General features: G+C 48.8%; 1 protein-coding gene and 1 long non-coding RNA gene across 2 annotated transcripts; both read right to left on the bottom strand.

Moving 5' to 3' along the window:
- On the bottom strand, nucleotides 1-3,247 carry LOC103173371. Its single transcript, XR_006085855.1, has 3 exons — nucleotides 3,080-3,247; nucleotides 2,760-2,990; nucleotides 1-59 (listed from the first exon to the last, which is right to left on the bottom strand). It is a non-coding gene; the product is annotated as an uncharacterized LOC103173371 (long non-coding RNA).
- A 16,050-nt stretch (nucleotides 3,248-19,297) lies between these two features.
- On the bottom strand, nucleotides 19,298-27,300 carry LOC103173211 (butyrophilin subfamily 1 member A1-like). The gene is made up of 7 exons (XM_042344824.1): nucleotides 27,204-27,300; nucleotides 26,426-26,776; nucleotides 25,934-26,209; nucleotides 24,556-24,675; nucleotides 23,726-23,743; nucleotides 21,478-21,504; nucleotides 19,298-19,982 (listed from the first exon to the last, which is right to left on the bottom strand). The coding sequence occupies exons 1-7, from the start codon at nucleotides 27,259-27,261 to the stop codon at nucleotides 19,471-19,473; spliced, it is 1,362 nt and encodes a 453-aa protein (XP_042200758.1). The 5' UTR covers nucleotides 27,262-27,300; the 3' UTR covers nucleotides 19,298-19,470.
- Between the last annotated feature and the right edge of the window lie 624 nt (nucleotides 27,301-27,924).

Genomic DNA, 27,924 nt, shown 5'->3' with positions numbered 1-27,924 from the left:
TCCTCACATTGCTGTCTGGTCACTCCTCACATTGCTGTCTGGTCACTCCTCACAGTTACCTTCAGTTCCGCAGCAAAAACAGCAACTGCTTAATTTCCGGGTTTGTTAAAACACATCGTTTTCTGAGAAATTTCCTTCATCTGATCTGTGTGTGTGTACAGAGAGAGAGAGTGTGTGTATAACAGTGTGTGTGCAGAGAGATAAAGAGTGTGTATGTGCACAGAGAGAGAGTGTGTGTGCACAGAGAGTGTAAGTGTGTGCAAACAGAGAGAGAGAGTCTGTACAAGACTGTTGTGTGTGCACACAGAGAGAGTACAACAGTGTGTGTGCAGAGAGTGTGTGTGTGCACACAGAGAGAGTATAACAGTGTGTGCAGAGAGAGTGTGTGTGCAGAGAGAGAGAATGTGTGCACAGAGAGAGAGAGAAATTATGTACAAGACTGTTGTGTGTGCACAGACAGATACAGTGTACAACAGTGTGTGTGCAGAGAGATAGAGAGTGTGCACAGAGAGAGAGAGTACAACAGTGTGTGTGCAGAGAGTGTGTGTGCACAGAGAGAGAGAGTACAAAAGTGTGTGTGCAGAGAGATAGAGAGTGTGCACAGAGAGTGTGTATGTGCAGAGAGAGTGTATGTGTGTGCACAGAAAGAGAGAGTCTGTACAAGACTGTTGTGTGTGCACAGAGATAGAGTGTACAACAGTGTGTGTGCAGACAGAGTGTGTGTGCAGACAGAGTGTGTGCACAGAGAGAGTACAACAGTGTGTGTGCAGAGAGTGTGTGTGTGTGCACAGAGAGAGAGAGTACAACAGTGTGTGTGCAGAGAGAGTGTGGGTGCAGAGAGAGAGTGTGTGCGCAGAGAGAGAGAGTGTGTGTGTGTGCAGAGAGAGAGATAGTCTGTACAAGACTGTTGTGTGTGCACAGAGAGATAGAGTGTACAACAGTGTGTGTGAAGAGAGAGAGTGTGTGCACAGAGAGAGTCTGTGTAAGACTGTGTGTGCACAGTGAGAGTGTACAAGTGTGTGTGTGTAGAGAGAATGTGTGCAGAGAGAGTGTGTGTACAAGAGTGTGTGTAGAGAGAGAGTGTGTGTCAGTGTGTGACATACAGAGAGTGTCTGTGTGCAGAGAGAGTGTACAAGATTGTTTGTAAGAGTGTGTGTGTACATTGTGTATGTGGTAGAGAGTGTGTATGTGTGTTCAGAGAGAGAGAGTACAAGACTGTGTGCACAGAGAGAGTGTGTGTGTGCACAGAGAGAGAGATTGTGTCCCAGTGTGTGTGTGTGTGTGCAGAGAAAGAGAGAATGTGTGTACAAGAGTGTGGTTCATACACTGAGAGTGTATAAAAATGTCTGTGTGCACACAGAGAGTGAACAAGAGTGTGTGTGCACAGAAAGAGAAAGTATAAAACAATGTGTGTGTGTACAGAGACAATGTGCAACAGTGTGTTTTTGCACAGAGAGGGAGTATAAGAGTGTGTGTGTGTGCACAGAAAGAGGGTGTGTTAAAGAGTGTATGTGTGTGCACAGCGAGTGTACAAGTGTGTGTGTATAGATGTACATTGTGTATGTGATAGAGTGTGTGTGACAGTGTGTCTCAATGTACACAGTGTGTGTGTGACTGTGGCTCAGTCTACACAGTGTGTGTGTGACAGTGTGTCTCAATGTACACAGTGTGTGTGTGACTGTGGCTCAGTCTACACAGTGTGTGTGTGACAGTGTGTCTCAATGTACACAGTGTGTGTGACAGTGTCTCAGTGTTTGTACAGTGTGTGACAGTGTGTCTTAGTGTGGACAGTGTGTGTGACACTGTCTCAGTGTGTGTGACAGTGTGTATAGTATGTGTGATAGTGTGTATCTCAGTGTAGTGTTTGTGACATCGTGTGTGTAGTGTGTGTGACACTTGATCTCAGTGTGTACAGTGTGTGCGCCTGACAGAGTATCAGACTGTGTGTACAGCGTGTGTGAAACAGAAAGAGCACATGTGTGTTTAGTGTGTGCGACAGAGTGTATAAGATTGTGTTTACAGTGTATAATGCAGTTAGAGAGAGAGAGTGTGTGAGAGGGTGTGTCTCAGTGTGCGACACCGTGTGTATATGAGTGTGGGTCAGAGAGAGAGTATGTGTGTCTCTGAATGTACAGTGTGTGTCACACTGTGTGTCTCAGTGGAGCAGCTGAATGGAGGGAGCGGACAGGTTGGTGGTGGGTCAACAGGTCAGAGATGTAGGAGGGGACAAGGCCGAGGAGGGCCTTGAAAGTGAGGACAAGGATTTTGAATTCTATCCTCTGAGGGACCTTAAAGGTTGAGGTGAGAGGAGAGGCGGTGGAGGAGGATGGAGTGGTCTATGGTATATCAAAGGCAGCAGAGAGGTCGAGGAGGATGAGGAGGCAGAGGGAGCCCTGGTCACAGATAGACAGATAGACAGATGTATCTGTACTCAACAGTAGATACAGTAATTAGAACAGTAAGAGGATTGCACTGTAATTAGATGGTAAATGATAACATTCTCCCACAGATGAATAAATGTTGATCCCAGGATAACCACAGCTGACGTGTCCCTGGATGTTGGCTTTGCAGGGACACCGCAGGCCCTGGGAGTGACTGATGTGGGTTCAGTTCTGTACTGAGTGACAGCAGCAGAGTCGCCATCAGAAAATACCAAATAATCAATAAAATCTCTGGGCTGTTTAACAGCCAGACTTTGACTTTCTGCTCCAGACTGTGTGTAACTGTTACTGAACTCCATTATAATTTAATCTCTTTACCTGCAGAAAGGTGAGTGTGTCCTTTTCCATCAGTTTCTGTAACTCTGACAGATTATGTTTTGTAGAATCTAACTTGTCCTGAATCTGTCGCAGATTATTCTCCATTTGGTGTAACATCTCCTCCTCTCACTCTCTGATCTCTCGGATTACACGCTCCTCTCTGTCAGTGAGGCTGTGGCGCATTTTAGCAAACTCTGCCGTGACGTGGTTCTCCAGACTGTTCGCCTGTTGCTGCAAAATGAAGCATCGGACATCACACTGTGCACAGTAAAGAGAGACACACGACTGAGAGCCCTGACATCAGTCCCGACACAACTTACCTTCACTTGTGAAATATTCTGTTTCTGTTTAACTTCAGCTCCAAGAGCAGTGGCCTTCCTCTGTGTGAGAGAAGCTAAGGAGGATTTCACTTTGTCCTGGAATTAAATACAAACAGTAAGAAAACTCTTGTTTAATTATTAGGACATAAGAAATGTGAGATGAATAAAGCCCAAAGTCCATCTAGTTTGCCTTCCATGTTCCTGGTGGTCACATGCACATATGTCCCGAACTATATGACATATATATATATATGACAGTTGGGTCGGGACCCGAGCAGGTGGGAAATGGTCAGGGTGAGGGGAGGGAAGGGAGGGAATGAGGGGGGAAATGGTCAGAGTGAGGGGAGGAAAGGGAAGGGAGGGAGCGAGGAGGGTGTAGAGAGTCGAGACGGGAGCTGAAGGCACGGTCGAAGGCACTGGACGGTCAGTGATCCACACCCTGGTTGTGTTCAGGAGGGTGGAGGGCAGGGAGGGTACGTGTATGAAGATGACCAAAGGCACAGTCGAAGAGGAGAATCTTGAGATGGGACTTGAAGGAGGCAACAGAGGGTGTGAGGTATGAGAATGAAACAAACACAGACTGAGATAAGACTGAGCACGATTGACAAGCTGGTGTTTTACCTTATACACCTGAACAGCCTCCTGTATTGGCATGAAGTTGCATTTCTGTTTTCTGAGCATCTCTACAAATCAGACAGATCAATTTCTTGTCAGTTTCACAAAACAGCTTCAGTTCCCCCTGATGCTCCTCACAGTGACCCTGACTTTCTCAGTGTCGGAGTCAGGCTTAGACATCGAATTCTCTCGAACAGATTCGCCAGAGCCCAATTAACCCTCAGGTTACTTTTACCATCAACCTGTCGACATTCAGGACAGGAGTTTGTCTCCTGTGTTTCCCGGCTCCGTGTGATACATCAACAGTAGATGTGGCCACACTCCAGGGAAACGGGATCAGTAAAGAGATCCAGACAAACAGGACACTTTAACTCCTCAATCCAGCTCTGGTCCTGGTGTCTCGAAGCCATGTTCACCTTCAGTTTTCTCTGGTTCTATCTCACACACTGTGGTCTGTGGTGTGTGTGACCCGCACTGTGACAGAGTTCACTTCACTCCTTTATCGATGACCTTTGGAGCTGGGATTGTGAATAACTTCTAGGATTAAACTGTGAAGACATTGATGTGTAAACAGAGCAAAGTTCATTCCAGTGTGGGTGAGGAGAGAGAGCGGCAAACCCAGATAACAAAGATAACAAACCCAGAGAGTGTGACACTGGCTACAACAATCTCAATCTCTCCATCACTCCCTCTGCTCCATCATTTGAGGTCACCTATTGAGCCTCTACACCCCGAAATTCTGGAACACTCTCCCTCAATACCTCTGCCTTCCCTCCTCTCTCACCTTTTTCAAGTCGCACCTGAAAATCTTGCTTTTTGACCGTGGCAATGGTCACCTCCCCCCCACCCCCATTTCTCCACTCAGAGATGTCAACCTCGTCCCCTTCCCCCCAAAGAGTTTACACGTTTGATGCTGAAAAACAGAAGTAATCGAAATGTAGAATTAAAGATGTTTTTGTTCGTATCTGGAATGCATTGCCTGAAAGGGGTGGAAGGCAATTTGAGAACAACTTTCAAAAGAGAAGTAGAGAGATATCCGGGGAGGACAAATTTGCAGAACTATGGGGAGAGAGCGGGGGAGTGGGATTGATTTGGAGAACTATTTCAAAGAGCCGACACAGACACAATGGGCCGATTGGCCTCCTTCTGTGCTGTCTAACTCCACGATTCTATGATTACAACACATGTTTGATTAGGGAACACGATTTTAAGGCAGAGCTTCACTGACTGTTCTGTTTCTGCAATTGCTGGAGATTCCCTTTTGTATCTTTTATGCCAATAAACAACGGTCTGTCTGTCTGCACTTCAAAAAGGATCTCAATAACCGACTAACGTAGAGACAATGATTTATACCTCATTGGAAATGACTTGTAACTGTCAGTCAGTCACACGTCAGGTTTGGGTTCGGGATCTCTTATCGTTCGTGAGTTATGGCCTAAAATGTACTTCAGCGTTCAAAATGTTTTTCACTGCAGTTACACCCGGTGGCCGCCGAGTCCGAGTGGCGCTGATGTGTACGTGAGCAAATGCCAATTGGTGCACAGGAATGTCTCACAACTTTTCCTGCGGTGAGAGAATGGTTTATCTGAGGGATTGTCAGTCGGGACACGGGACAGAGGAACTGCCTTCTCTTCTCGAGTAGCTCCGCGGCTCTTTAACGTCAACCTGAACAGCCACAGATTGGACATTGGTTTAACGTCTCACCCGAACAGCGCTCACCAGCACTGCACCAGAACATCAGCCCAGACGGCAAACAACAACAACACACTACACTTGTACAGCGTCCTTCATATTGGAAAGACGGCCCAGGGCGCTGGACAGTCAGGGGGTTTGGACCTGAGCTGGGAGTGGGGTCAGGGGGGGTGAAGGGCAGGGGTGGGAGTGGGGTCAGGAGGGGTGAAGGGCAGGGGTGGGAGTGGGGGAGGGAGAGTGGCCGAAGGCACTGTCGAAGATGGGACCTGTAGGAGGCAAATGAGGGGGTGAGATGGAGGGACTGTGAGATACAGTTCCGGAGTGTGGGAGCAGAGATACTGAATGCCCGACTGCCAATGGTGTGGTGGGAAGTGTGGGGGGACCTGAAGCAGCCGGTGTCTGCCGAGCGGAGGGAGCGGACAGACTGATGTTGGATTAGGAGGTCGGGAGAGGCAGAGGGGAGCAAGAACACGGAGGGCCTTGAAGGTGAGAACGAGGGTTTTATAATCGGTTCCCTGAGGGATTGGGAGCCAGTGAAGCCGAGCAGGAATGGGGGGGATAGGCTCGCGGAGCCCTGTGCTGGAGAGGACACAAGCTGCAGAGTTCTGAATAACCAGTAAGAGAACGGCAGAGATGATTCACCTGTAACGCTGGAGACCCCACGATAACCTGCCTGAGGATTCCTACCTGTGTGTGGGATTTCTCAGGTAGATTGTAAGAGTGCGATGTGTTTTGTGTCACAAATAATAAATTACTTAATTATTATTAACATTAAATATGTATTTAATGAAGCTGTGTGTCGTGTGTGTGGCTTAGCTGTCCTCAATGGCTCAAAGCGAGGGCGTGTGATTTCATACAATTCTCACCGGTTGTTATTTGTTTGCTGGATCACTATTCTGGAGATAATAATTTCTTCTTTAAAAAATATAAATTGGTCACCTCAATCCATGGTTGTTCATGGGGACGCTGCTGTGTGCAATTGGCTCTGCATTTCGCCCGCATCATATAATATCAATTCACTCTACAGCATATTCTGTTCACGCTCCTCCCCCCAGCATTGCACTGGAGTCACGTTAGACTCCAGCGTCCTGATGTAGGGCTCAAACCCACCACCTGGGGACACAGAGGTGAGCTTTGCTTTGACTGAGTATCACTCATTGAGAGAGGAATGTCCCTCATCACAAACTTGACATTGGGCTCAATCAGGAAAGCTGTCCAGGGGAGTTAGTCTTGTAGTTAGGAACTACAGCTGGTTTGACTAATAGGGATGTGAGAGCCTAAACAGAATAATCCTTCCATTTGTTGTAGCCCCTTATGACGTATTGAGACGTCTCAAAGCGCTTCATAACGTATATTGCAAAGTAATCTGGAGAAACTATTTCCACTGGTTGGTGGGTCAGTATCCCGAGGGAACCAATTTAAAATAACTTAAAAGAACCAGTGGAGAGGTGAGGAGAACTTTTTTCACCCACCGAGTTGTTGGGATCTGGAATGAATTGCCTGAAATAGTGGTGGAAGCCAATTCGATAACAACTTTTAAGAGAGAAGTAGATAATTATTTGGGGAGGACAAGTTTGCAGGGCTATGGGGAGAGTGCGGGGGAGAGGGACTGATTTGGACAGCTCTTTTCAAAGACACGATGGGCCAAATGGACCTCTGTGCTGTATTATTCTGTGAATTGACTCATTCTATTTTATGGGTGAAATGCAGCAGCCAATTGCATACAGCAGTGTCCCACAAACATTGAGTGACCATTACTTTTTTTTTGAGACATTATTACCCACCAAAAGTGATCAGGCTAATAATCCACTCAAAAATAATAATAATAATTTGATCACTCAATGCACGACTGTTTGTGGGACACTGCTATGTGCAAATAGCTGCCGTGTTTATGTACAGTCACTATACTTTATATATTGTTTGAAGCATTTTGAGACATTTCAAAGACTTGATGAGGTCCTATATCAAAAAATGCAAGGATTATTATTATTATAATTATTGGTGCAAATGGGACTGTTAATATACAATTCAGAAATGATTTGACAATGAAGATGGTGCACAAAATGTCCACATCCTGTCCACAGAAAATAGTTGTATTGAGAAGTTCAAACATACTGAGAAAAGTAACATCTATTCAAGTGTAATGTGACAGTGTTGTTGGTCTGGTTGACCTGTCACTGAAAACTATTTAGAAACCAATCACACGGTGTGAACATAACTGCAATAGCAAAATAATAATATTCATTATTATTTGGTACAGCACCTGAACACATGATTGAGATGTCCCAAAACACTTTACAGTGTAATGTAGTGACTGTGTGCTTTGTAGGCAATTGTGTCAGCCAATTTCCACACAGCAATATCCCACAAACAGCCGTGGAGCGAGTGACCAATTTTATTTGGAGGAGTTGTTGGCCAGGATACCGGGAGAGAGAATTCCCTTCCCTTTTGAACTGGGCCTGTAAACCCCATCTTAACCGTAATGTTAACAGAGATTCAATACCAGGACAAGATCACAGGTTTTCCAAGATTGGTTTAGCTGAAGAAGGACTTTTGTTCCACCTTATCACATCCTCCCAGAACATCCATCCCAATGTCCCCAACCATCCCCGCCTCCTCCCCCCCAACCCCCCGCCTGCACCCCCATCACTGCATTGAGCTGTTTTTTCGATACGTCCAGTGTCCTGGCTTTAGCCAGACTTCCTGACAACATGGTCAAGTTGTTAATTACCCTCTTGTCAGATGTATCCAAACTGCAACAGTTAACCTCAGTGAGACATCAACAAAATTACATTTGTAAAGCGCTTTCACATCAGGAGGACATCCCAAGGTGCTGGACAAATAGAGTTTCGGACCTGACCTGGGGGTCGGGGTCGGTGAGGGTGGAGGCCGGGTGGGAGGCAGGGAGATCGAAGGTACGGTCGAAGAGCAGGGTCTTGAGATTGATCTCGAAGGTGGCAAATGATGGGACAAGTTGGAGAGACTGTGGGATGGAGTTCCAGAGTGGGTGAGCGAGGAATGGGATGTGAAGAACCATAGCTCACCCTCCACACCTCCCCCCTCCTTTCCTCCCCCTCCACTCCTCACCCTCCATTCCTCCCTCCTCCATACCTCACCCTCTGTAAATCACCCTCCAGACCTCACGTTCCATACCTCCCTGGTCCATATCTCACCCTCCATATATCAACCTCCATGCCGGGTGGCGTCTCAGAGCGCTGTGATATTAGTTCAGTGTTGAATCATGTCCAGTTTTACTGTGAGTTACAAAGATTAGTGTCACTAGTTACACGGCGGCCAATCATTGTATTGCAGGGAGTATCGACTCACTATTACACTGTTCTACCCGCACATTTCTCTCTTTTATTACAGGAATCGCTGAGGGTAAGAGATGGGGTAACCTGGGCTGATCTGTGGAAAGTATGTTGGTTAATGGGGGTGAGCAGCACTAACCTCACTCACCAATCATTCTGCAACATTCATAATCTCTGCATTTAACTTTGGTTACAGCCGCTGTTTGATCGCTTGTTATATTTTACTTTCTTGCCCCACATATCACCGACATCATCAACCTGTCCCTCTCCTCTGGCTCTGTCCCCATCCTTAAAAGCCCTCTCGGAACTCAAATTACCTTTCCATCTCCAACCTCCTTTTCCATTCCAATGTCCTGGAATGAGTTTTTGCTACCCTGTGTCACTCTCTCCGCTCCCGCCACTCCCTTCGCGAGTACCCCCAATCAGGTTCCTGTGCTGCCCACAGCGCAGAAACAGCTTTGCTGAAAGTGAATAATGTCATTTTGTCCATCTGTGTCCAGGGCTCCCTCTGCCTCCTTCTCCTCCATGACCTCTCTGCTGTCTTTCAAACTGTTGACTGCTCTATCCTTTTGTACCACCTCCCCGCTCACCACACTTGCACTGGCTGCCTGTCCCAGAGAGGATCGACTTCAAGATCCTCACTCTTGTCTTCAAATCCCTCCACTCCTCTGCACCCCCCGACCTCTCTGACCTCCTCTCTCCTCACAACAGTGCCTGTGGCCTTTGTTCCAAGGAGGGTCTGGCCTACTCCTTGTCCCCTGAGCCCTCCTCTCCACCCTCGGCGGCAGTGCCTTCAGCCACTATGCCCTGAGACCCTGGAACTCCCTTCCTCACGTCCTTTACCTCGACCCCTCTCTTCCTATTTTCAGGTCTCGGCTGAAGACTTTTCTTTTCGACCACGCCTTTGGTCACCTTCCTTCCCCTCCCCCCGACTCAACACCGGGATCCGTTTCTTTGTAGTGCTCTGAGACGCCGTCCGGTGTGGAGGGCGCTATATAAGTTCAAGTTGTTGTTGTTGAGTCCTACTTGACAAAGAATCTGCCAAAAATCTCCCTCTGGAAACGGGTTCTCCTCACCTGTGGGGTACTGCACGGCTCCATTATTGGCCCCTTTCTTTTATCACTTACACGTTCCGTCTCAGATATGGGGTCGACTTCCACATATATGCGGATGACACCCAAATCTACTTTCTTCCTCCAGAATGCCCTGAAGCTCTGGAACTCTATCCCCCCAATCCCTCTTCCTTGCCCTCTCACTCAATTTCAAATCCCACCTAAAGGCAATCCTTTTTGATTGTGCTTACAGTCACCTCTCCCCTTCGCTTCGGGTGGGACCTCAACACACTATCTGATACTTTCCCAAATGAGGTGTCCCTCCAGGGAGAGAGTCTGCATTCCAACAATCTATCTCTGGGGTTTCTATGTGCAGAGGGGATGTGTGGGATCCTCAGATTGGTTTGGATACTCTCAAGTACGGTGATGGTTGGGGCCAATAGAACATTGTAGAAATATTTGCCCTAAATTGTGGGCTTTTAACTAAACACATTTTGGATAAAAGTGCGAGGAGTTGATTGATGTTATTGAGAGGTACATTTTACTGCTTAACTATAATTTTTCACTTCAATGATTAGCAATTAAACATAAAGAAATATCACAGATTAGATTGTTGTACAATCAATTATTAATGTTTTCTTTAATATAAACTGCGGGAACGACACAGCGCAGCGCGAAGGGCTGAATGGCAGTTTCCACTCCGCGCTCCGTGTGAAGGCCTCAAAACAACAGCTTTGCTCACAAAGCTCATCAGTGTCCTGACTGTGGATTACAGGGGGTCACCACCTCCTCTCTCTCAGGGTCACAACCCCCAACACACACATACACTCACACACACAGAGACACACAGAGACACACACACACACAGACTCACTCACACAGACTCACTCACACAGACACACATTCACAGCCTCACTCACACACACTTATGCACATATACCCACAGAGATACACACACACTCACAGACACACACACAAACACAGAGATACACTCACAGAGATACACACAGTGTTTCTGACATTGACCTGAACAGCAGCAATGGCGGTGCCCGGGAGCCACAATGCACTGCGCGGGTGAAAGCGCCCTATCTCTGTGATGGTGGCGGTGTATCACTGACAGTGCGGAGTGGCTGCAGCGCCACCCGTTGGTGACACAGCGTCACCGCGGGATATAACCGCACACAATGGCGGCCGCGCTTTAGAGTGTATCCTGTGAAGCCCTTTGAGATGTGTTGAATAAGTGTTAAGTCGCTATACCAAATGTAAGGATTATTGTTACTATTATTCTCTCTCTCTGTCTCTACAGTACATATCAGATTGAGCTCTTGTCGATCACGTGTTGGATACCCGAGTGGGGAGAAACCTGAGGCCACTTCCCTCACTGCACACACCTCTGGTTACCAAACAGTCAATAGGAACCAGGTTTAGGCGCATTCTGGGGGAATAGTCCCTCAAAAAAGAATTTGGTCACTGAATCCATGACTGTGGGACACCTCTGTGTGCAATTGGTTGCCACGTTTTGCCCACAAAATACACAGTCAATTCACTTTACACAATATTGTGTGAAGCCCTTTGGACATCTGAAAGATGTGTTAAAGTGCTATATCAAATGCAAGAATTATTATTACATTCAGTTCTTGTCTCCTGTCACCCTCCTCGTCTGCTCTCTATCCGGGGCCCTTCCACAGACTTCCCTCTGCTCCAGCCCTGGGCCTCCTCCACCCGGAGCACAGCAACACTTGTCAATGATTGTCCCAGAGCAGCCACCCCGACTGCCCCATCATCAGCGCACCCCAAGGCCTGCCTCCCCTGCCTCCAAAAGGTAACCCCTACCCCCTTCTCTCACTTCCCTCATCCACATCCTTCCCAACTGAATTAAAAAAGAAATAATTTGGTCACTCAATCCAAGAGTGTTTGTGGGTCACTGTTGTATGCAATTGGCTGTCATACTCTGCCCACAAAACACACAGTCAATTGACTTCACAGTTTATACTGTGAAGCCCTTTGAAACGTCTCAAAGACATGATAAGGCACTGTATCAAATGCAAGAAATATTATTATTACTTCTCATCACTCATACTTGACAGTCGTTTTCCCCCAAACCCTCCCCCGCCAGCTCCTCTATTCACATCACCCGCCAAATTGTTGCTCTTTCTCTAACACAGCTTTCACTATCCACCGCCTTCACTGCCTGTGAAGTGCTTTGAGACATCTCAACACTGTGATCAGGCGCTGTAGCAAATACACAGATTATTANTTTTTATCATTAACTCATGTCACCCTTTCACAGCACGTGATAAACAGCCGCCATGTCGAAGAAAATGTCTCGGACGCTCTTGGAGAAGACAGAAGTGTTAGACAGAGTCAAGATGGAGCCATGAGGGACTCCGCTACGAGAACTGGCAAGAAGACTTGGGGTCAAGAAGTCGACACTGGGTGACAGCATCGCCAGTGAGATGAAGCTGCGCCACACAGCGGCCTCCTCAGCCGAGGGCGATGTTGGTCTGCATAAGAAGAGGGATCGCAAAGGCAAAGATCGCAAGGTGGAGCACACTCTCCTGTGGTTCCAAAGGGCGTCCACTGAGGGGCAAATGCTCAATGGGCCCATCCTCAAAGCCAAAGCAGAGAGCCTGGCGCGTGACCTCGGGAAGCCGGGCTTCACGGTGACTGACGGCTGGTTTAGCCGCTGGAAGGCACTTAACAACATCATGTACAGGCTGCTTCCCGGAGAGCTCAAGAGCACTGCCCCAGAGGGCGCTGACACCAGCAGTGTGCTGCTCTCATTCTACGCCGCCGATGACATCTACAACGCAGAGGAAACAGTGCTGTACTAACGTCCAGGGACAGACGGCTGATTGTATTTCCACCGGACGGCGCTGAGCCGTGTGAAGAGGGCAATGGAGAGCATCGCACTGATGCCCTGTGCTAACATGACCGGCAGCGACCGGCGCAAACCGCTGGTCATCGGGAAGAGCCAGTGCCCTCACTGTATGAAGGGGGTCGATCTCACTGTTCTACCCATCACCTATAAGGCCAACAAGATGGTGTGGATGATGAGAGGGATCTTTAAGGAGTGGCTGACACAGTGGGACACAGAGCTGGTCGAGCAGGGGCGTAAGATACTTGTTTTTGTGGACAGCGCACCACGTCACCTGCCCATTCCAACCCTCGAGAACATCTGCCTGGAGATGATCCCCCCGGACACCACTCTGATCCAGCCCATGGGTCAAGGGATCATCCGAAACCTGAAGCTCTCCTACTGCAAGGAGCTATGAAAGTGCCTCCTGGACGCCATCGATGGCAGCGTGATCAGTCCCCATGACACGGGGGGAGAGGTGGTGAGACACATCAGCCTCTGGATGCCATCGGCATGGTTGCCATTGCCTGGGAGAGCAGGAAGCCTGTGATCATGTCCGACTGCTTCACAAAGGCCGGGTTTGTGACTGGTGACGCTGCTCCCTGCACTGAGGCTGAGGGGAGGACAAGCGCAGAGGCCGAGGGCGAGAGGCAGATCACTGACCAGTTCCTGGACATTGATGCTGATCTACTCTACCGTGATCCCCAGGACCAGGAGGCCATCGTGGCTGAAGCTGTGGTCGCCGAGCGGCCGCTAGTCGTGAATGACAGTGGCAGCAACTCTGAGGAGAACGAGGCCCCAACCATGATGGCCGGCACAGCTCTGACTGGCCTGCGAGAGGCAGAAAGCTTTGTACTAAAGAGCGGAGTCTATGACAAGTGTTAGAGTGCACTTCATGACATCGTTGCGAGCAGCAGAGAGAGAGAGACGCCGCACTGATCTTGTGCAGTCCGACTTGAGAGAAGTTTTCAATAAAATAGGTTCAATTTCCTCCTGACGTGAAAGCCGCTGTACAAATGTAGTTTGTTGCTGCAGTAATTGGATGAACAAAACTGGGTGAGATTTAATGCATTGAAACCAGTTAACTTCAGGGCCCCTCTTAATTCGGACAAAATGCCCGGCCCTGGCGTGTCCGTCTTAAGTGGCTTCCACTGTATACGCTCGGCCTCACTGTCGTTTTAAGCCTCAGCAAATGACTCTGTTCCTCAAATCGCATCACAACATCCATCAGGAGACACGAGGAAAAGGTGAATTTACTCGGGTTCAGGTGTGACGTCAGCAATTATACTGATGTGAGGTTCACTGTGTAACTATGTCCTGTAACTTCTCAGCTCATATGTTTACAGTGAATCCTGTGAAGCGCTTTGAGATGTTCTCCTGATATGAAAAGGCACTTCTCAAATATTATTATTATGATTATTATTGTTGTTTTACTGTGAACATTGGGGTGAAGTTTCCCAGTGCAACACCACCATCTGTTGGCAGTAACGCGGTACTGCAGGTTTATGTATTTAACGCTGTGTGTGGCTTCACTGTCATTTTAAACCACAGTAACTTTCAGCAAATGATTCTATTCCTCAAATTACACCACAACATCCATCAGGAGAAACGAGGAAAAGGTGAATCTATTTCTCTGTCTGTAATAAAGTGTTACTGCGGGAGTTTAAAATATTTTATTTTTCAGTCAATTCACTTTACATTATATCCTGTGAAGCACTTTGAGACGCCTCAAAGCTGTGATGAAGTGCTAAATCAAATGTAAGGATTATTATCTGAACTAATATAGAAAAAAGGTCTGTTTGTTTGTCTGCTAAAAACACAATAACCGATTAACATGATTTATACCTCATTGGAAAAAGTGGAGTGTCATGGGCATATTTTTTTCGGGGATCTCCTATTGTTGATGAGCTTAAGCACCAAAATATGGGGTATGCACAGTATTCTGCAACAAAATCACACACCATTCTATATTCTGCAATAAAGTGGCAAAAGGAGTCCTCCCAACAAGGAGTCCTCCCAAACACAAGTCCTCCCACAGGAGTCCTCTGAACAAGGACTCCTCCCACTGAGTCTTCTCACTCATTCCTCCCAACAGGAGTCCTCCCAATAATTTTCTTAATCTTAAAAGATGCGGAAGCGAAGATCAAGCCTTTCAAGGACAAATAAAAATGCTATGAAAAGAGAGAAGGCGAATTAAACGAAACTGAAGAACAAAGAACAGCAGAGTTGGACTTCAACACAGAAAGGTATGATCTCAAACCCTGTACATTGTGGTACATTTGTGAGAGATGGGAGGGATGGAGGGTGGGCTTGAGGAGGGGTGTGATAACAGCGGATTTCAGGGGGATTTACACGGATGGATTTGAAAATTGAGCTCAGAAGTGACGTCCGGCAATGAGTTTGATGGGGATTTTGAAATGGCGTCTCCGCGCCTGAAACTGCTGAACCTTCGCCTCACTGGTCATTCACCATCACTCGTTCATCCACCCGTGGCCTCAGTGGTCACTCTCCACCACTCGTTCATCCACCCGTGGCCTCAGTGGTCACTCACCACCACACGTTCATCCACCCGTGGCCTCAGTCGTCACTCACCACCATTCGTTCATCCACCTGTGGCCTCAGTGGTCTCTCACATCTGTTGAACAGATGGGAGATTTGAAATTTCTTGCCCCGCCAGTGCCCGCCCACGGACAACCTCGCCCGGCTTTCATCGGCCAAACCTTCGACCCTCCCCACTCACATCTTCCGCTGTTTACCGTGGTTTCCCGTTTCCCGAGGCCCTGCCATTCACTGACTCATGAGCACGAGCACCATGTGTTGTGACCTTTGGAAGGACTATCTGTGGTCCCCCTCAGGGGGGGACTGCAAATAACACAGAAGTCTTGCAACAACTCGAAGACCTGTTGGATCACACAGTAAAGTGCTTTGGTTGGCATAGCTTGGATACGATCTTCTTTCGTTCATGAGCTATGACCCTCGCACATGTATGGCATTCATGAGCTATGACCCGTCGCACATGTGTGGCAGTTTTGCTTAAAGTGTACACACAGTGCTTGTGGTATGTTAAACGGTTTGTCAATGCTATCACTGCAATCTCCATTCCATATTGGATCCTTTGGTTGCAAACAAAGCTGTAATGGGCACAGCTCGTTATTATTATAAATTAGAATTTAATATTGTTTAAGGAGCTTAAAATATTTTATTTTTCATACACAAACTGAGCTGTTTAGGATTGAAACAAAATTATTTCAATAATAATGAAATAATTTGAAACCCAACTGTTTGTGGGACACTGCTGTACGCCATTGGCGGCTGAAAGTATATATGCAATCAACTTTACAGTATATTCTCTGAAGAGCTTTGAGACGTCTCAAAGACGTTATCAGGCGCTATATCAAATGCATTATTAATAATCATATCTAATGTTTCATTGTTTAATTAAATAAACAGATGAAAGGTATTAAAATGAATATAGTCATTAAAAGCACTCACAAAGGGAAAAGCAAGGATTGATTATTATTAATAAGAGAAAACAAGTGAAGTTTGTTTGACCTGTAGTTGTGCTTAGACAGCGGGTGATGAGAGTTAGAGGGGCTCAGCCCCGCACTGCCCCCCCAATCTATTACCATCATCTGTTTAAGGGGAGCTGGGAGGGGAAAGTCCTGAGTCCTGAGGGGGACCACAGATAGTCCTTCCAAAGGTCACAACACATGGTGCTCGTGCTCATGAGTCAGTGAATGGCAGGGCCTCGGGAAACCACGGTAAACAGCGGAAGATGTGAGTGGGGAGGGTCGAAGGTTTGGCCGATGAAAGCCGGACGAGGTTGTCCGTGGGCGGGCACTGGCGGGGCAAGAAATTTCAAATCTCCCATCTGTTCAACAGATGTGAGAGACCACTGCGGCCACGGGGGGATGAACGAATGGTGGTGAGTGACGACTGAGGCCACGGGTGGATGAACGTGTGGTGGTGAGTGACCACTGAGGCCACGGGTGGATGAACGTGTGGTAGTGAGTGACCAGTGAGGCGAAGGTTCAGCAGTTTCAGGCACGGAGACGCCATTTCAACCACCCCCTGAAACCCGCTGTTATCACACCCCTCCTCAAGCCCACCCTCCATCCCTCCCATCTCTCACAAATGTACCGCTCCACCCTCGCCTCCACCAAATGGTCCTTCTACTCCAAGATAATCTTGGACGAGAAGGAAGACCCCAGCCTCCTATTCTCAAACACCAATTCCTCCATCCACCCTCCCACGCCTCACCCATTCTCTCCTCAAGTTCTGACTGTGAGGAGATGCTGGATTTCCTCAAGTCCAAAATCCAGAAGATCTGTTCAGTTGCCTCCACCCTCCCAACCGCCACTCCCTCCCCTTCTCCCCCCCACACTCTAACCCCTACCCATAACCTCCCTTCACCTTTTTGAACCTGTCTCCCCCTCCTCTCTCATCACCACCATAACCAGCATGAAACACACCACCTGCTCCCTTGACCCCATTCCCCATACTTCTTCTTACCTCCCAGTTCCACCTCCTCACTCCTCTGCACTCCGACATCATCAATCGCTCCCTATCATTTAGCACCGTTCCAATCCTCCTAAAAGCAGCTAGATTCATCCCAATTCTGAACAAATCTTCCCTGGACCCATTCCTACTTTGTAACTACCGGCCCATCTCCAACCTCCCTTTTCTTTCCAAGGTCCTTGAAAGAGTCATTGCTTCCCAGCTTCGTTCATTCCTCTCCTACCACTTCCTTCACGATCCCCTCCAATTGGGTTTCTGAGCTGTTATCAGCACAAAAACTGCTCTGGTCAAGGTGACAAAGGACATTTTGTTCATCTGCGACCAGGGCTCCCTCTGGCTCCTTGTCCTCCTCGACCTCTCCGCTGCCTTCAATACCATGGACCACTCCATCCTCCTCCACCACCTCTCCGCTCCCCTCAAAATTAAAGGTTCTCCGCTTGAATTGTTCGGGACTTATCTCTCACACCATCTCCAAAATGTCTTCCTAACAGTTTCACTTCCAGCCCCAGTCAGGACACGGTGTGTCTTGTTCGACACTCAACTGTCTTTTCTCCACCATATACATACCATGACCCGCTCTGCCTTTCCCCCACCTCTGCAACATTGCTCGACTCCACCACTACCTCACCCGTCAGGCCACCAAAACCCTCATACACACATTTGGCATCTCAAGGCTCGACTGCAGAATCTCCCTCCTTGTCAGCCTCCCGAACCAGGCTCCGTGACCCGATCACCCCCATCCTCGCCCGGCTCCACTGGCTTCCCATCACTCAGACAATACAGTTCAACATCCTGGTGCTCAACTTCAAAGCCCACCATGGCTTTGCTCCTCTCTACCACTGTGACCACTTAACCCCACCAACCTGTCCTCTCCCCCCGCTCAGCATCTCCGGCCTGCTCCACGTCCCCCATCTTGTCCACCCCACCATTGGCGAGCGGGCTTCAGCCTCTCTGCCCCCATCCCTCAGTCCCTCCACATCGCCCCCTCCGTTGCCGCCTTCAAGGCCCATCTCAAGACACTCCTCTTTGACCATTCTTTCGATCACCCTCTTACGTCTACCCTCCCCCCCCTCCACCCCTCCTGATCCCAACCACCAGCTCGGGTTGGCATTCCTAACATCACAGCCCCTTAAGATGTCCTAATGTGAAATGCGCTGCGAAAATGTAATTTGTTGTTCTTGGTATCAGGGGGTGAGGGTTAGGGGTGTGTGTCAGGGGGTGAGGGTTAAGGTGTGTGTATCAGGGGGTGAGGGTTAGGGGTGGGTATCAGGGGGTGAGGGTTAGGGGTGTGTTTATCGGGGTGAGGAGTGTGTGCAGATTGTGTTCAATCATTGGACATAAAATAATAACAAAACAAATTTATTGTAAATTTATCGAGTATTTTGTAAGTGAACGACAATATTTTGGATATTAATATCCAGTTGAACAGACACAGACACGACTTCGGTTTAGTGAGGGTTAAAGATCTCACTTCTTGGGTGACTGTTACAGTGAGTGAGAGAGAAATGTGACAGATTATAAAAACTGTCACTGAAAACACACCTTATTTATACACAGTGAGACGCGGCTGCTCACTGGGGAACAACACGGCACCTGTTTATAGATATAAAAGTGATTTGGGAGATTTCAGTGAGATTCTGAGCACAGCCCCGACTGTGAGACTGGGCATTGCTGGAGAGAAAGATATCAGCGATATATATCCCTGTCTCAGAGCGTGTGAGTCACACACTGGATGGCAAGTCAGATTCTCTCAACGCAGATGTGAGGGGGTGTGTGGGGGGGGGGGGGGGGGGGAGGGGTGTTAGGGTGTGTGGGGGGATGCGAGGGTGTGAGGGGGGATGTGAGGGTGTGTGTGGGGGGATTTGAGGGTGTGCGTGGGGGGATGTGTGTGTGTGTGGAGGGGGATGTGTGTGTGGGGGGAAATGTGAGGGTGAGTCTGAGGGTGATGTGCATGTGGGGATGTGAGTGTGTGTGTGAAGTGGGGATGTGAGGGTGTGTGTGGGGGGGATGTGAGGGTGTGTGGGGGGGGATGTGAGGGTGTGTGGTGGGGGGATGGTAGGTTGTGTGTGGGGGCGGGGTGTGAAGGTGTGTGTGGAGGAGGATGTGAGGGTGTGGTAGGGTGGGGGGGGGGTGCAGGCGGAATGTGAGCGTGTGTTTGTGTTGGGATGTGAGGGTGGGGTGTATATGTGAGGGTGTGTGTAGGGTGATGGTCGGGGTGATGCCCATTTTAAAGTGCACACCCTTCCCCCCCACACCCAAGAATATTTTCACCGCCATTGTATGAAGTTAATGGCTGAGGGTTTTTGCTCCTCATTATAATGGACAATTTTTCCTCCTCATTAACTGTCACCGACAGATTGTCAGAGGCTCAGAACCAAACCTGGGACTGAACAGAGGATAAAGTTTCTCAGTGAAAGTTTGGGTGAAAGTGTGGAGATGAGCCATGTTGTGAGCGTTGTAAAATGACACCTGTCCCCCCTCATAGTCCATGTAAACCCCGACCTTCCCGGGTCTCACTGTCAGGGGCAGGCGGGTGGGGGGTGACGTCAGAGCATCATAGACCCCAGCCCTCAGCCACACCCCCCAGACCCCACCCTGTGGTGACCAAGTGATTGGTTGTTTCCTGTTGACAGACTCTGCGGCCAATCCCACAATCCACTCTCTCTTGTTGCCCACCTGCACCTCCCAGTAATGTCTCCCCGATGTGAAGCCCTCAGATCCCAGGACAATGGGATAGTTACTAAACCTCTTCGGGGAGTCAGGGAGCGGCTGCTCTTCGTCTCCGTGTCTCACACTGGTCAGGTCCTCAGACAGGATGAGCTGACGATGGGCTGTGTCAGGATCCAGAGTGACTGTAACTGGAGGGAGAATCAGACCATTATTGTCGTATACATTTACAATCATAAATAAGATGATCTTCAGCGTCGTCACCGGGAGAGAAGCCTTTGTGTAAAACATCGACATCTCCTGGGAACAGAATCCGCAAAAAGGCTGAGAGTCTGTGTGTCTGTGGGGGAGGGATTCGTGTGGGGGGGAATGTGTGGGTGTGTGTGGGGGGTTGTGAGGGTGTGTGAGGGGGGCATGAGGGTGTGTGAGGGGGGACGTGAGGATGTGTGTGGGGGGGAATGGGAGGGTGTGCATGTGTGGGGGGGATTGTGAGGGTGTGGGTGTGTGGGCGGGTTCGTGAGGGTGTGGGTGTGTGTGGGGGGGGTCGTGAGGGTGCGTGTGTGGTGGGGATCGTGAGAGTGCGTGTGTGGGGCGGGCATTGTGAGGTTGCGTGTGGGGGGGTTGTGAGGGTGCATGTGGGGGGGTCGTGAGGGTGCCTGCGGGTGGGGTCGTGAGGTTGCGTGAGGGGTGGGGTCGTGAGGGTGCATGTGGGAGGGTCGTGAGGGTGCCTGCGGGTGGGGTCGTGAGGTTGCGTGAGGGGTGGGGTCGTGAGGGTGCATGTGGGAGGGTCGTGAGTGTGCGTGTGGGGGGTGTCGTGAGGATGCGAGTGGGGGGAGGGATCGTGAGGGTGCGTGTGTGGGGTGGTGTGAGGGTGCGTGTGGGGGGTGTCGTGAGGATGTGCGTGGTGGTTTCTTTAGTGTGCGGTGGGGGGGTCGTGAGGGTCCGAGTGGGGGGGGTTGTGAGGGTGCGAGTGGGGGGGGTCGTGAGGGTGCGAGTGGGGGTGGTCGTGAGGGTGCGAGTGGGGGGGGTCGTGAGGGTGTGAGTGGGGGGGGTCGTGAGGGTACGTGTGCGGGGGGTTGTGAGAGTGCGTGTGCGGGGGGGTCGTGAAGGTGGATGTGAGGGGTGAGTTCGTGAGGGTGCGTGTGGGGAAGGGATGCACGTGGGGGGGATGCGCGAGGGGGGATGCGCGAGGGGGATGCGCGTGGTTGGGGAAGCGCGCGGGGGGGAAGCGCGTGAGTGGGGGATACACGCGGGTGGGGGATACACGCGGGTGGGGGGAGATGCGCGTGGGGGGGTATGCACACGGGGGGGGAATGCACACGGGGGTGGGGGGTGGAGATGCACGCGGGGGCGGGAGATGCGCGCGGGGGTGTGCGCACGGTTGGGGGGTGCGCGCGGGTGTGGGATGCATGCAGCGGTGGGGATGCGCGGGGTGGGGGGGGAATGCGTGTGGGGTGTGGATGCTGGGGGGGGATGCGTGTGGTGAAGGATGCATGAGGGGGCGGTATGCGTGTGGGGGGGATGCGTGGGGGGGGATGTTTGGGGGGGATGCGTGGGTGGCGGAATGCGCGGGGGGGTGGGATGCGCGGGGGGGTGAGGGTCTGTGTGTTGTGGTGGTGATGTGATCGAGTGTGTGGGGTGGGTCAGTGTGTTGGATGTTGTTTGCTCGGTCACTCAGACTCTTACCTGCAGACTCACGAATCCTTTTCAACTCTGGAACCAACAAGAAACAAGTGATCAGACGTTTGGCAGCTCCAAACCTCATCACTTTCCCTCCCTCCCTCTTTCTCTCCCTCACTCTCTTTAACTCATTCCCTCCATCTCTCAGTCACTTCCCCTCTCTCTCTCACTCCCTACCTCTCTCTCGCATTTTCTCCCTCTCGCTCTCCCTCTCTCACTCCCTCAATCTCTCACTTCCTCCCTCCCTCCCTCTCTCATTCCCTCCTCCTTTCCCTCCCGCCTTCTCTCATTACCTCCTCCTCCCTCCCTTCCTCTCCCTCCCTCTCGCTCCCTCTTTCACTCACTCCCTCCCACTCTCACTTATTCCTTTCCCCTCTCACTGCTTCCTCCTCTCTCTCTCTCCCTCCTCCTTTCCATCCTGCCCTCTCTCTTTACCTCCTCCTCCCTCCCTTCCTCCATCCCTCTCTCTATCTCTCCCTCCCCCTTCTCACTCCCTCCCCCCATCACTCATTTCCTTCCCTCCCTAACTCACTCCTTCCTTCTCTGCCTCCCTCTCACACTCCCTCCCTCCCTCTCACACTCCCTCACTCGTTGACCCCTCAATGTGTGTGTGTTCACAAACCAATGTTGTCTGAGGGAAGAAAAGGGAAAGTTGAAGCTGTGAAACAGACCAATGTTTGGAGTTAAACACTCTGTAATAATTCATGGAATAGAATCATTGAAATTTACAGCCCAGAAGGAGGCCATTCACCATCGAGTCTATATGGGCTCTCAGAGCAAAGTGTTAACAACAGCTGCCCCGCCCTATCATTAACCCCTTCAAGTCTCTATCCCTCATACACCTGTCTACTTCCCTGTCTACTGCCCTCCGCTCCACCATTGGAAATCGTGCGTTCAGCCACTACGCCCCAAAACTCTGGAACACTCTCCCTCAAACCCTCCGCCTTGTCCTCTCTCTCCCCCTTTTCAAGTCCCACCTGAAAACCTTTCTTTTCGACTGTGCTTATAGTCAGCTCCCACCAACTCCCCCCCCGGCCCGGCTCAGGATCACGCTCTGTCTCTGTTCAGCGATCTGAGGTGCCATCCTGCGTGGAGGGCACTATACAAGTGCAAGTTGTTGTTATTCTATAATAATAATCCTTGAAATAGATTTGGCTCCTCAAAAGCATTTCGCAGGATTTACTGGAGAGTGTAGTGACTGTGTATTTTGTTGGCAAACTATAACATAAGTGATCTGGACTTGGGTATAGCAAGCACCATTTCCAAGTTTGCGGACGACACAAAGTTAGGTAAACAGTGAGAAGGATAGGAGCCAACTGCAGGAAGACACAGACAGAATGGTAAAATGGGCGACACATGGCAGATGAATTTTAATGTGGAGAAATGTGAGGTATTGCATTTTGGTGGAAAGAATGAGGGGAGGCCATATAGGCTGGTCATACAATCTTAAGGGGATAAATGAACAGATAGACCGGGGGGTGCAAGTAAATGAATCCTTGAAGGTAGCAGGACAGGGAGATAAGGCTGTAAAAAGGGCATATGGGATACTAGGCTTTATAAATAGGGGCATAGAGTACACGAGTCAGAAGGTTATGATTAACCTATATAAACACTGGTTAGGCCTCAGTTAGAATACTGCGCCCAGTTCTGGGCACCGCACTATAGGAAGGATGTTAAGGCATTGGAAAGAGTGCAGAGGAGATTTACGAGGATGGTACCAGGAATGAGGGACCTTGATTATGAGGAAAGGCTGGAGAGGTTAGGATTATTCTCATTGGAGCAGAGAAGGTTACGAGGACCTAATAGAGGTCTTCAATATCATGAGGGGATTTGATAGGTTAGAAAGGGAAAAACTGTTCCCACTGGTGGGTGTCGGTGACTCGAGTTCACAGATTTAAAATAGTCTCTAAAAGAAGCCGAGGGGAGGTGAGAAGAAATGTTTTCACGCAGCGAGTTGTTCGAATCTGGAATGCATTGCCTGAGATGGCAGTCGAGGCCGATACGATAACAGCTTTTAAAAACGCGATGGATGATATTTGAGGAGGACGGGTTTGCAGGTTATGGGGAAAGGGCTGGAGAGTGGGACTGACATTACATTGCTCTTTTCAAAGAGCCGACACAGACTCTATGGGCCGAATGCCCTCTTTTTTGTGCTGTTCAATTCTATGATTCTATGAACTATGTCTGCTTTGTGTGAAGCTTGTGAATGAGGTTAATCACAACGTGAAATCGTTATTTTATTTTGATGACTTACCCACTCTCTTCTCAAGATCTGGAGGATACAAAACAAAACTGTTAGAAACCGCTCCTGAATCCAGTATTGTTTAATGCTCAGTCTACATGTTTACAACATTAACAGTTAGAAACTACACAAAGTGCAGCTCAACACAATTACAGGAGGTTTGAATTACAATAACATTTACATTTACACAGCACCTTCCACAGCGGGAGATATCCCAAAGCCCTCAGAATGCTGACTGGGGTCTGAGCTGGGATCTGAGCTGGGATCTGAGCTGGGGGCTGACCTGGGGTCTGAGCTGGGATCTGAGAAGGGGTCTGAGCTGGGATCTGAGCTGGGGTCTGAACTGAGGTCTGAGCTGGGGTCTGAGCCGGGGTCTGAGCTGGAGTCTGAGCTGGGATCTGAGCTGGGATCTGAGCTGGGATCTGAGCTGGGGTCTGAGCTGGGGTCTGAGCTGGGATCTGAGCTGGGGTCTGAGCTGGGGGCTGAGCTGGGGTCTGAGCTGGGGTCTGAGCTGGGGTTGGGGTGGGGGGGAACGGGTGAGAGGGTAAAATTAACTGAAAATGCAGAATGAGGAAGGTCATGGGACAGGCCTTGAAAGAGGTGATGGAGGGGGCGGAGGGAGGGGGCGAATCGGAAGGATTCTTGGCTTGAGTTGCAGAGAGTGGGGGCAGAGAGGCTGAAAGCCTGAGCTGCTGATGGTGGGGAGGGAGGATCAGGCGGTGACATGAAACAGGCCGGGGGTCACTGAGTGAAGGGAGGGACCAATTGTTTTATAGAACTTGCACATTCTTACACAAACAGTAACAGTGTTGTGATGGGAGATGTTACTGATGGGAACGTACCTTTGATCTCTCGGCGCTGTTTTACACTGTAGGGGACAAGAACACTCAGCACCAATATGGCAAGTCCTAAGAGCAGTGCGGAAACCACCAAACCCACTGGCACTTTGGGAAAGAACTCGTCTGTCAAGGAATGTAAATAGACATTTAAACATCTATTCTGATGTCATAACATAACATGTAGGAGCAGGAGGAGGCCAATCGGCCCTTCGAGCCTGCCCTGCCATTCAATCATGGCTGATCTGCTAATCTAACTCCACATAATAACCTGACGCTGCCTTATCCCCATATCCCTTAATACCTTTTGCAAGAAGAAATCTATCCATCTCAGTCTTGAATATGTTCAAGGACTGAGCGTCAACAGGCCTTTGAGACAGTGAGTTCCATACATTCACTGCCCTTTGAGTGACGAAGTTCTTCCTCAACTCAGTGCGAAAGGGCTGCCTCTGATTTTAAGGTTGTGACCCTGGTTTTAGTTTCTCCAACCGGGGACACAATCTCCCACTATCTACTCTATCTGCCCTTTGATGATCTTATAGGTTTCTGTAAGATCCCCTCTAATTCTTCTATATTCCACAGAATAGAGGCCCAAATTGTTCAGCCTCTCCTCGTAACTCATCCCCTTCATCCCTGGTACTAACCCAGTAAATCTACGCTGCACCCCTCCGAGGCAAGTACATCCTCCCTTAAATGAGAAGACCAAAACTGCCCCCAGTATTCCAGGTGTGGTCTCACCAGAGCCCTATACAGTGGCAGCAACACTTCCCTACTCTTATACTCTAATCCTTTCATACTGAATGCTAACACACCGTTCCCCTTCCTAATTGCTGCTGCACCTGCAGACTGACTTTCTGTGACTGGTGTACAAGGACACCCGAGTCCCTCTGGACACTGACACATTCCAATCTCTCCCCTTCTAAAAAATAACCCGCTCTACTGTTTTTGCTACCGAGGAAGATGTCAAACACAAATGGATGTCAAATTGGATGTCAAACACAAATAGCTTTATTTGCCCCCATTTCATTTGTTGTTGTTGTCCTGTAGCTTCTCAGCTCTTAACTTGGAGTCTTCCCTTCACTGTGAGGTGGATCAGCAACATTTGCCTTTTCTGAAGCAATGTTGGCTGTGAGTTATGAAGTATTGATTCATTCACAATGTAATCAGCAGCTTAAGTAGGTTAGCAGGAAGGGTGGGTGAGCTGGAGTACTGCGGTCATTTCAGTTTGTAATAAGAAGATTCACTGCCTCCAAAGCCCTCCATGGTCCTGCTTCTCCCTATCTCTGTAATCGGTTAACTCCATATTTCTGCCCCAATTCTGTAGAACTCCAAATCTGCATCATATCTATCAGACTATTGTTAATAATTCAGTGTATTTACTGACCTGAGATTTGGAGTTTTCCTTCTTGTTCATTTTCTTCATTGTGAATCAGACACCTGATCTTGTTGGTTGAATAGATTATTTCTATTTGGCCTTTAACACTGAAGAGACCTTTAGAATCCTCTCTGACCGTCCAGTTACTGAGTGTTGTTAAGTTGTTTCCCTGATCATCAAACCACAGAACCTCTGGTGCTGGGAACCATCCACTGGATTCACACCGCAGCCTCACACCATCACTGTGCTGCCCATCAACGTGAATCCAAGGCTGACTGCCAAGGCCTGGAAGACAGGAGACGTGAATCAGACAATATTAATACCCGGACATTACAGAGCAGTAACTTTACTGAAGGCCACAACATTCTGAATACATTTACACCAATGAAAACTTGTTCTTGTTTATATAAAGTATTGCATTTTGAACATAACATTAACAAATAAATGAATGTTTGTACACACAGATTACATGAAGTAAAATGAATTATAAACATTACTGACCTATAACTTTCAACTCTATCTCTGCCTCTTCATACAATCGGGCGTATCTAACCAAACATGTGTACTCTCCGTTATCTGACACCCGCACATCTCCCAGTCTGAGAGACACATCGCCGTTGATAAACTCCTCTACAAACAGTTGTGTTCTGTGTCTGTAGGCTTCATCCTGTGTTTCCAGTTGCTGTCGTCCCTCCTTGTATAAGTGCACAGGGGAGTCGTATCTTGTCCTGAACCATCTCACCTCCACACCCTCTCGTGGCAGGTCTATGGAACACTTACAGTCCAGGACAACATCTGAACCAGCAATGGCTGGGACAGGGAGGGCCGGGCCACTGACTGTGAATCTCTCTGCTTAATAACAAACAATGGATACAGTTAGGATTTTCAGTCATTGACTCAGACAAACTCCGTCGCTGAGATAACAATAATAATCCTTACATTTGATATAGCACCTTATAAATAATTATTTGGGAAGGACAAGTTTGCGGCGCTATGGGGAGAGAGCGAGGGATTGGGATTGATTTGGATAGCACTTTTAAAAGAGTTGGCCCGCTGGGCTGAATGGCCTCCTTTCGTACTGTATAATTCTATGATTTTCTGATTATTCTATGATTATCACATCGCTGAGAAGTCTCAAAATCTTCATAGGATATACTGTAAAGCGCTCTGACTGTATTTTGTGGAGGAAAGGCGGCAACCAGATTGTGCACATCATTTACCTTTATCTTCAGCAATTTAGCACCAACAGAAATCAAACAGATTCAATGTGTTTCCTTACCAGTCAGTGAGAGGGGAAGCACAAGCCACAGGACCTGAATACAGTGTTTGCAGCTCATCTTCGAGGACCTTCACAATGAGATCAGAACTGGTTACAACACAGCAAATCAGATCATTACACACAGAGATTTGTGATCAAATATAATCAATAAAATATAAAACATAATTAATAACTCTGTGATCTTACAACATGTTCTTTGCATTTACACCCACAGCGAACAAACTGCCTTCTCTGTTGGAATAGTGATGTGGGATCTTTAACTGTGACAGTGAGGCCCCCCCTGGCCCCGCACTGGGGGTCTCCATGAGATGGTTTGGGGAAGAAACATGTTATGTGTAACTGCTGTAATGTGCCCCTCCCCTCCCCCTCCTCACAGCCGCTCCTTATTCACCCCAACATGGTGCAGGTCAGAGAGGAGCTCCCATTCCCTTCCCTCCTCACTTGCCTCCAATTCTCAGCGTTTAAACCACAAACTGGGAATAAACTGACTGCAGAGCTCCCGCTTTAGTACTGACACAAACCTGACAATAGAGAACATTTATTTCACATTTAAACTCCACATCACCACATGTGAAAGTGAAACCAGTGAATCCTGTAACTGGAATCGCAGTAAAGTTAAGGCGTTATTTTAAGGGTAAAATAACAATTTTCGACACTGACTGTTGAGGCTTTGTTCTGAAAGAGAAGAATCTTCACTGTTAACAGTAAATTAATCGTGTGT

Source organism: Callorhinchus milii, unplaced genomic scaffold (genome assembly GCF_018977255.1).
Source record: "Callorhinchus milii isolate IMCB2004 unplaced genomic scaffold, IMCB_Cmil_1.0 Scaffold30, whole genome shotgun sequence".
NCBI lineage: Eukaryota > Metazoa > Chordata > Chondrichthyes > Chimaeriformes > Callorhinchidae > Callorhinchus > Callorhinchus milii.
Note: the sequence above shows the minus strand (reverse complement) of the source record. Positions and strands in the feature narration are given on the sequence as shown.

Excerpts from the sequence above, each read along its gene's own strand:
- LOC103173211 (XM_042344824.1), bottom strand. The coding sequence starts at position 27,261 with ATGAGCTGCAAACACTGTATTCAGGTCCTGTGGCTTGTGCTTCCCCTC. Across the intron at positions 26,210-26,425 it reads GATAGAGTTGAAAGTTATAG|GCCTTGGCAGTCAGCCTTGG; the intron begins GTCAGTAATGTT and ends CCTGTCTTCCAG. Across the intron at positions 19,983-21,477 it reads AAGGATTCGTGAGTCTGCAG|TTACAGTCACTCTGGATCCT; the intron begins GTAAGAGTCTGA and ends TTCTCCCTCCAG.